The sequence below is a fragment of the Hevea brasiliensis genome, chromosome 10 (genome assembly GCF_030052815.1).
Source record: "Hevea brasiliensis isolate MT/VB/25A 57/8 chromosome 10, ASM3005281v1, whole genome shotgun sequence".
Taxonomy (NCBI): Eukaryota; Viridiplantae; Streptophyta; class Magnoliopsida; order Malpighiales; family Euphorbiaceae; genus Hevea; species Hevea brasiliensis.
The window spans coordinates 84,104,685-84,114,385 of record NC_079502.1 but is presented as its reverse complement, the minus strand read 5'-3'; the positions used below and the strand labels follow the sequence as shown (position 1 = coordinate 84,114,385).

The following is a 9,701-nucleotide window of genomic DNA, read 5'->3' as shown; positions in this document are numbered from 1 at the left end:
AATATAAAATTCAAGAATATTCAACCCACCAGAAAAACATAGAACCCATTTAATTCAGATCTCAAGAACATCAACAAGTCAAAAAATATCAACACAAGAAACAGAGAAAATACCAAAAAAATATCAACTAAACAAACCAAAATCAATAATTCATGCTTTCTTGAAAAAATAAAAAATATCAAGAACATTCATCAGAGCAATTATGCACATTTCTAATCTAATAAATAAAAAGGGGAAAAAAATCAAACACTAAAATAATATAGAGAGATAGAAGCTTGACGATTCCTTGAGAATGAGGCGAGAACGACGCATGAACTCTAATCTCATGCATCTCAGCACCGATTGTCCACCACGATCTTGCTCGCTGGAAAGGTTGGTGACTTAAATTGGTGTCTGTTTGGCACACGGAAGCTAATTGGCAGTGAACTAGCATACCAAGGCTATATAAGCTTTTGAAAAGTTTTACACAAGAAAACTATTAGCCACTGTCGAAGAAGGAGCAGTGGGTAAAACTATTAGATCCATTGCCAAAGGAGGAGAAGAAGAAGTAGGTAAATGGGGTTTGTAATTGTGAGTCTGAGTTTGTGAATAGATTTTAGGTTTTTTTTTTTAATTTTTTTAAATAATAAATGATTTCTAATATTTATAATTATAAAATTAATATTTAATTATTAAAAATTAAAAAATTATTATTTTATATTTTTTTATCCAAAAATTGAGTTTATTTGAACCTAAATCAAAAGTTTTGGATATATTTGATTCAAAAATTAAAAATTGGCTTATTTACACCTTGCCCAAAAAATGCAGGCGTCAATTTGAACTTTTTTTCATTTCTCAAACAATGCCAGAAGCGTTTTAGATATTGTTATAGCCATCTTCTCCAAACTTAATAAATTTATCTGACTTACCTATCTCATTCTTTTTAAATCAAATATGTAAGTAATTTTCATAGTCCATTATTCAACTTTGCCTTGTATTTCAATTTCATCCCTTAACTTCAATTTCATTCCTTAACTTTAATTTATTATTAAAATATTTCTAAATTTTAATTTTATTTCATAAGAATTTCTCTAACCTATTATAGCGGATTTTCAAGTTAAAATAAAAAATAAAATTATCTTTTTAACTCCTTTACTCTCAAACTAAAAAAAAAAAAGCCGTTTCCATCACCGACTTGACATATTATAAAAATATCAATGATATCATGATAATCTATTTCTTGCAAAAAAAAAAAATTAAGATTTATCCTTAATCAGAAAGTATTGAAATTATTATATAGTTTAAAGAGATTTTTTAATTTAAAACATATTATTATAAGTTAAAAGAATTTTATATGAAATAAAATTAAAATTTAAAATTTTTTTAATAATAAATTAAAATTAAATGATATAAACGAGACACTAAGCAAATTTTAGGAATAGTCTATAAAAATTATCTCCAAATATACCTTGTGTTCTCAAATAATATTCTCTAATTTTTAATAAATAGGAAAACAGTTGGTTCCACAATCCAAAAATACCACAAGTCAAAATAAAACACACGGAACCATGGCTTAGAGTTACCTTATAGTGAAATGGATGTCACCTCTGCATGGAAAGCATCGAAAAAACAAGAGAAACAATCTTCGAATTTTCAACCCAACGTCCAACAAGGTGCCATGTGGCGTTCGACTTGTCAAGAGTAGCTTACATTCTAGTCAAGGCTTATGTGTCAAGCACGTTTTCCGTGGCGTTTGACTTGTCGTTGACGCCACATACGAGGTGTGCTTATGTGGCAACATTTGTCTGTTATATTGTGCAACGTGTCAACATATGCTGACAAAGCGCCTGTGTTGCTGGCATTACCGCCACTTGTCATGCGCTGAATGGGTAACATGGTTTACAACGGTAATGCCTTGTCACGTCGCATGGTGCGCATAACTCTTCTCTTCCGCAGCCGCCTCCATCGAAGGGGAAATTGTCTCTCCTCAATTTTTTCCTCTCATCATTTTCCATTTGCAGGAGCCCTAATTCAAGTTTGTTAGGCTCAAATCGTTCCTTATAGTCCAAAAGTCAATGATTGCGTCTATTTTGTAAATTAGAAAAAAAAAAGAAAAAAAAAAGAACAAGTAAAAAAGTAGCAATAGCACTTCAAAAACAGTGAGAAAAATGCTACGATACCGTACGCTAGGCCCACGCGAAGCCATTGCACATTTCAGAGGTTGCAGCAAGTGCAACATAGTGTTCTTGACATTAGCATGACATCGTGGTGACGCGTTGCACATGCATGCTTGTCCGGACTTCATTTTTATTTAAAAACTTGTCAGAAATTCATCTCAACTCCAAAAATTATAAAAACCCGATCTTGAAATTTCCAAAAGTCTAAATTTTATCTTTTAGCTATTTTGCATTAGATTTGAGATATTACAATCCGATAATTAACAGGACCAGTTATTAATTTATAAATACCTTACATATTTTAGTAGAAAGCTTATCGTAATTATTATGGGCAACTGAAAATTTATAAAAATGTTGAACATTTTATTCCTTTCGCCTTTATTGTTTTACTGGTTTTACATCACTGAGGAGACGCCACAAAGCAGTTTTTGCCTGAATCTGCCATGAATACAAGAGTAAGATCACAGAGTGAAGTGCAGACACAAGTATAGTTGCCATTGCAACCATGTCTGTGAAAAGTTGTCAAAAAGAAAAAGAGAGTTCCTATTAGAGGAAACCAATAAATTAGACTATTAACCAAATTTGTATTGAATTAAGAGAAATCATACCAAGAACTCCTCTCAGCTCTGTATTCAACTAGAAGCCTGCCAATCAAACCAAACACAACATGAACATAACAATTCATTCATATTGTCATTCCCGCATGTCAAAACCCATAAGCAACCAGACTCTCGACTCCAATATTCCAAGCAAGTTTTAAATTTTATCAAAGTCATTGCTGAATGCCAAACAAGTTTCCCGAAAGAAGATCAACAACAAAACTCATCCTTTTTGTCATTAAATAAAAAATTTTATCAAAGTTCTAAATTAACAACTCAAAATGATTTTCGACTGCAATATTCCAATTTCAGTCTAATGGTCTTGAACAAAATTAGACCAATGTTATGTGACAAAAAATAAATGAAGAGTGAAATACAATAGGGTAAAAATTGATACCACAGCCAATACATGCAACTTACCATATCAAAGGCTCCTGAAAAGCCACAACAGAAGTCATCAACATTGCTAATGTGTTTTCGATAACTATTTTAGCAGTAGCAGCACCTTGACTGCCAAAAATGACCATAGTCTATATATATATATATTAAAATGAAAGTTAAAAATTAAGCAAAATGTCTCATTGCACAAAAGAATCTAGGAAATTACACTACCACAAAGGCTGGTTCCTTCTATGGTCATCAATTCACTTGGGATCAGAGGAGTTTTCACTTGTTCAGAAGGATTCCAGGAGTTTTCACTTGGGTCATCTATTGCTTGTTCATGCAAGCAATACATGAGAGTTTCATGAACCTATATTTGGTCAAGCATCAAAAAAATAATAAGAAAATTAAATAGCATCACTAAGAAATATAAATGGAATCATGCAACGTAAGTAATTATGACTCGCATACATGCATAGAAATGAGGTGCTACCTGCCAAAAGAACTCTCCACCACATTGTGCACGAATCATGAGAATCATACTCAAATGCGTATGCGTTCAGCAAAAGCTTCCCAACTTTGTTCAACTAATTTTGACTTGCATACATGGACATTGAAATGAGGTACCATGCAGCTCATTCCTTCATAATTTTGTATGAATATCTTGTCTGTTTGTTGCTGATGAAATGCCATTGTTGGAGGCCTTCCATTCCAATTGTCTTCTGCCATTACCAGTCAGGTATGAAGCAACCAGGCACAGAAAACATTGATTTCCAATGTATGATACAGGCATGTTCCCATTTGTGTCATGGAGATCTCTGGTTCAAAGAAATAATCAAGACCACAAGATGTAACCACAAAATCAAAATCCTTTTATTTAGCCAATTTAAATTCCAATAAATGATGTTTCATTTATGTTTCCTTGCTCTGTAAAAACTCGGCTCAAAATTTAAAATATATATATAGGAAATGAATAAATATAGTGCAGGGAATGCTACATTTATCTATATATTAATGTTACTAATTAAGCATTTTATTTTTAGAACATGTAATTGGAGGCAATTGGAGGCAGTAACTTTCAGGTTTTGCATGGTTGGCACCAGTGGTGGAGAGAGAGAGAGAAGGCGATAGCGGATAGAGAATGAGAGAGAGAGGGGGGAAGAGGAAAAAAATATATTAAATATTTTTGTTCTACTAAGTAGTAGTGTTAAAACAAAATTCTTTTTGGCCTCTTATCCTCTATTGCCTGCTTATAGACCTTAGGACTGCTTTATAACCTTTAGCCTTCTAACTTAACACTTGGGTTTTTAGGTTGGGCTTCTAATATAGTATCAAATCCTAGTCTCTATCCTTTGAGTTGTTTCTCACAGGCTTATATGGAGTGAGCTGTTAAAACAAAAATATTCTTAGCCACTTATACCTCATCACCTGCTTTTAAACATTGGGGTCTCCTTATAACCTCTTAGACCTTCTACCCACAACACTTGGGTTCTGAGATTGGATTTGGGTTTCTAATAAATAGATAGTTATTGTTTCATCCTAAAAGTAAAATTTTAGATTGAACCAAAATTGTCAAACTTAAAATGTTCAAATGTAATTGAAAAATATGAAAAGGTTGATTCTTCTAATTATTTGGCCAATTTTGTTTTTAATGTTTTCCTTTTTTTGGTTCCTAATAATATAGATCTAACTAATTAGTATGTTAAAGTATTCATATTCAGTTTGCATATAGGAAAGGAACTTATGTTTTGGTTTTTTCCTCCTGAACAAACAGTGCCCAGACACTTTCCAACTCATTTTTCTCCATGGCAATTTAAAATACTAAAAATTTTTACCAAGCTAAAACAGGTCTACCACTCCACCCTTTGTCCTTGAAAAGAGCACCCTTTCTCCTAGAAAAGAGAACATTATTATTTTGCCTTCATCAATCTTAACCCCGAAAGTAGTCAAGTAAGGTAAATCACAGTTAATAGTTACATTCACTAGGGGGGGGGACAGGAACTAAATGAGGGGGCGGGAAGTCAAATTCCAGGTTCTCAGCATCAATAAACAAGCAATTTTAAATGCTAACATCACATGTGAACAGATTTAATCTTAAATTAGTACAAGGTCAAAATAATTCTTACGTCAGTTCACTAAATGCTCCAATCAAATTCTAATGAAAGGAGAAAAATATGCACATGCAACAAGTCTAAAACCCAATTAAGCACACAGCAAAGACTGAAATACCTGTAAATCCATCACCACTGACATCTAGTTCTTCAATCAGCACTGATTCATTCAACAATTCCTCTGATTCAGCAATGCCAATACCCTCAGATTCAGCAAAGAACTGAATGAAGGTTCTCATTAATCCCGTTGTAACTTAAATCCAAAACTTCCAAATTCCTTAATAATCCAATCACCTCTGCTTTCAAAAACCCACTGTTGAATATGTTTAACTGAAGTTAAACAAAATGCACCATGTAAACCAAACCCTACACATTGTCTATGCTCATAACATCAAGCCACATCATTCTATATCATTCTTCTTAAGTGAAGACAGACTAGTTTCCAACTCCAATTCTGGAGTTCCATCGGAATGTTGTGAGGGCCCTTCTTCCTTTGATTGCAACATCAAACCATCCAAAACAGCATATATTAGCTCCCTGTCAAAATGACCTGTGTCTTCAACAGTGAATGCACAAATTCTCCCATTGACTTCAACAAGGCTCTGTCCTGGAGACTTCTTAATCCTGTTACTTTTCATCATTGCTCTCATCCTTGCAACTCCATCCCACCTTCCTGTTGATGCATATATGTTAGCCATCTCAACATATGGAAAGGACACACAGGGCTCCATCTTAAAAAGGCGATGAGCAGCATATTCACCAATCTCGATGTTTTGGTGTGTCTTGCAAGCACTAAGTAATCCACTCCATATGGCAGCATCAGGTTCGACAGGCATATCTTGAATAAATTTCAATGCTTCTTTTAGCTTTCCTTTACGACCTAGAAGATCTGCCATACAGGAATAATGATCTAATCCAGGACTTATTTTATAAATTTTGGTCATCATATTGAAGCACTCCCATCCTTCCTCAAGAAAACCACCATGAGTGCAAGCTTGAAGTATAGCAAGAAATGTTATGTGATTTGGCTTCAACTCCAACTCAACCATCCTATAGAAAAGGTCCAAAGCTTCTTCAAATAATCCATTCAAAGCAAAACCTGCAATCATGGTTGTCCAGGAAACAACAGTTTTATTGGGCATGGTATTAAAGATATCCCTGGCATCACATATACTTCCACATTTTGCGTACATATCTATCAATGCATTGCAAACCACAACATTATGTTTTAAACAGTTAGAATTGGCATAAGCATCAATCCACTTTCCAACTCCAAGAATACCAGTTTGGCTGCAACCCGAAATCATAGAAAGTACAGTAACCAAATCAGGCGTCTCACCAGCTGCTTCCATTGCATTAAACAAATTCAATGCCTCATCCATATCCCCTTTCTTAGCATAACCACTTATCATAGCAGTCCAAGTAACACAACTTCTGTTACATATGCTGTCAAATAAACATCTTGCAGAGTAAACATCTCCACTCTTGGAATACATAGATATAAGAGTATTAACCACGTGAATATCTGAATCGCAACCAAATCCAATTCCATGACAATGAATCTGCATACCTAGAAAAGCTATCTCTGGCAGTACGCATGAAGAAAGCAAGCTAATAATAGTACTAATATCAGGCCTAAATCCATCACACAGCATCCATTTGTAAGAATTAAAAGCCTCTAAAAAGTTCTCAAGATAGGCATACCCAGCAATCATAGAATTCCAGGATACTATACTCCTTAAACCTACTTCAATTCCATCAAAAACCGACTTAGCCATCTCCAAATCACCACATTTAGCATATAAAGATATCCAAGTGTTAGCAACAGAAACATCAGTATCTATCCCAATTCGAATTCCAAATGCATGAACACCCTTTGCTAATTCCAAATTCTTCACACATGATATGGCCTGACTCATTCCCAAAATTGTGATTGAATCAGGAAAAGTCCATGTAGACCTCATCTCCTGAAATATATGAAAAACTTTATCAGGGAAACCCAGTTGTGCGAAACCCACAAGCATCACATTCCACGAAGCAACATCCCTTTTTGGCATTTTCACAAATAGATTATACGCCATGTCTAGTTGATGACATTTCACATACATATCAAGCATAGCTGTTTGTACAAACACATTTGAGTAAAATGGGGACTTTATGATGTGGGTGTGGATGACTTGGGAATATTCGAGGTTGGAAACCTTGGCACAGGCTTTGGATACGAAAGGAAAGGTCAAATTGTTGGGTTCTAGGCCATTTTGCTTCATTTGGCGAAAAAGATAAAGGGCTTTATGGGCGTTGTTTTCATTTACAGCTTCTCGTATTTTAGAGTTCCAGAGATCAACGATCATTAAGAGATTTGGAAAAAGGTTTGGGCACAGAGGAAGTGAAGATTTCATATTGTTTTTGGCGAAAAACTAGTAAATAAATCAACTGAATAGCTAGCCGCTTTTGTTCTCTTCATTGCAGCATATAGAAGTCCCAAAGCAAAATGATCAAATCTTCAGCCTCCTCTTCCCCGATTCTCCCGAAGGATAAGAACGAAATTTTTTTATTGAAAACCAATGCAGGTCTCAACAGATGCAAAGGTGTTGTCTCAAAACTAATTTTGCTTTACTTCAACAATTCCAAATATCCAAAACTAATTGGTAAGATTAACAGTGAAATTTACTCAAATAACATATCATTACAATTTTCTCCCATCTCAGGAACCCAATGAGCAAGTTTACAGTAATAGAGACGACAGAGGAAACTACAATGCGGCTTAGTGGTGACAGACACTGCTGTATAGCCGGTGGTGGTTGTGGTGGCGGCGGCGGCTGCGGTTAAGGGTGGTACTGATTGCCGATTATTTTTCAATATATTAATAAAAAAATATTAAAAATAATTTAAAATTAAATTTAATAAATTTTAATCATAAAATATTAAAATAATAAAAAAAATTTTGAAATGACATTTTATAATAACATTTAAAATGAATTTTTATTAAAAAGTAATGGTGACACGTAAAACATATATTTTTTTTTTTTTTTTTCAGCAAGGGAATGAGTGTTAGAAATTTGCTATGCGTCTATCAGATAAAAAATATACTTTCAGACTCAATCATTATACTAAATCAGTTAGATTAGATATTACATATATTACAGAGGGTGAATCTAATGTAAATATATTATAAAGGGTGAATCTAATTTTTACATGAGAAAACATATGCTTAGAATTAGGGTTGTGCACAAAATCTTGATCGAAGCAAAAAATTTTTAAAAAAATCATATTTAACTTAAATTATTTTAATAATTTAATTTAATTCTAATTTTTTAATTAATAATTAAATCAGAATATATCAAATCAAATCAGACATGTATCACAACGAGAAATAATTTTATACATATTTTTTTATGTTTCTTTTATATATATATATATATATATATATATATATATATATATATATATATATATATATATATAAAACTAAATATTTATATGCAATTAAGATTATAATATATGAGAATTATCAACTATATATAACCTCATATTATTTTTATTTCTCTACCTTTTCTTAACTAATTTAGCTATAAATATATTAAATCAACTTATATTTCTTAATTATGCAGAGTTATATGTAATTAATTTATAATTATATATATGCATATTATAGTTAAAAATTAAATAATTAATAAATAATTAATATGTATATTATATTATATACATGTACCACTATATTGTACATAATAACAACTAAACTTTAATTTTAAATATTATATAATATGTTTAATTTAAATTATTTATGAAGTTTATAATTAAATATTATATAATTTAAAAATAGTTAAAAAATATATTATATGATACGTTGTACAGTGATAAATAAAAAAAATTATGTCAATATATAGAAAATATTTATGTAGTATATTTTTTTTTAAATTAAAAAGAGTGTTAATTGACTTCTCATTTATTAAAAAAAAAAAAGAAAAAAAAATTCTTGATGAACATATAAAAATTTTTTTACAGTAAGTTTTTTTAATAAAAAGAATGTCAATTAACTTCCCATTTACAAAAATGCATTTGTCTTTTAAGAAAAAGAAAATCAATAATTGAACTTACAGCGGGTCAATATAAGATTAATTTAAAAAGAAAGAGGAGTAAAAAGGAAAAAGAAGGGTTAATTGACTCTTATTTTTCCTTATTGTATCCATCAATAATGTTATATATTAATAACCAATTTTAAATTTTAAATGTTAATTTAAATATACTTTTTTATGAAAAAAATTACATAAAATTATATGAAAAACTAAAATCATACCGAATTGATATGAAATCAAAACATAAAAAACTGAATTAAAATCGTACTAAAATTTAAATTCAAATGCTAAATTGAAATTACAACCACACACTCTATTCAAAACACTAAATAAAACTTCTCCACCCACCATGCCATTGAGCATTGGAGGACAACAATA

The 9,701-nt window shown here is 31.7% G+C and overlaps 1 protein-coding gene across 9 annotated transcripts; it reads right to left on the bottom strand.

Moving 5' to 3' along the window:
- Positions 1-2,498: 2,498 nt before the first annotated feature.
- LOC110659459 (pentatricopeptide repeat-containing protein At4g19191, mitochondrial) lies at positions 2,499-8,096 on the bottom strand. 9 transcript variants are annotated; one of them, XM_058154275.1, is made up of 5 exons: positions 5,366-8,096; positions 3,368-3,954; positions 3,176-3,285; positions 2,765-2,800; positions 2,499-2,665 (listed from the first exon to the last, which is right to left on the bottom strand). In XM_058154275.1, exon 1 carries the CDS (start codon positions 7,644-7,646, stop codon positions 5,649-5,651), a length of 1,998 nt encoding a protein of 665 aa, XP_058010258.1. In that variant the 5' UTR covers positions 7,647-8,096; the 3' UTR covers positions 2,499-2,665; positions 2,765-2,800; positions 3,176-3,285; positions 3,368-3,954; positions 5,366-5,648. The 9 variants fall into 9 exon arrangements, with proteins under 9 accessions (XP_058010258.1, XP_058010260.1, XP_058010257.1 ...); XM_058154277.1 differs by having other exon boundaries at positions 2,499-2,594; XM_058154274.1 differs by having other exon boundaries at positions 2,499-2,800.
- Positions 8,097-9,701: the final 1,605 nt, after the last annotated feature.

Excerpts from the sequence above, each read along its gene's own strand:
- LOC110659459 (XM_058154274.1), bottom strand. The coding sequence starts at position 7,646 with ATGAAATCTTCACTTCCTCTGTGCCCAAACCTTTTTCCAAATCTCTTA.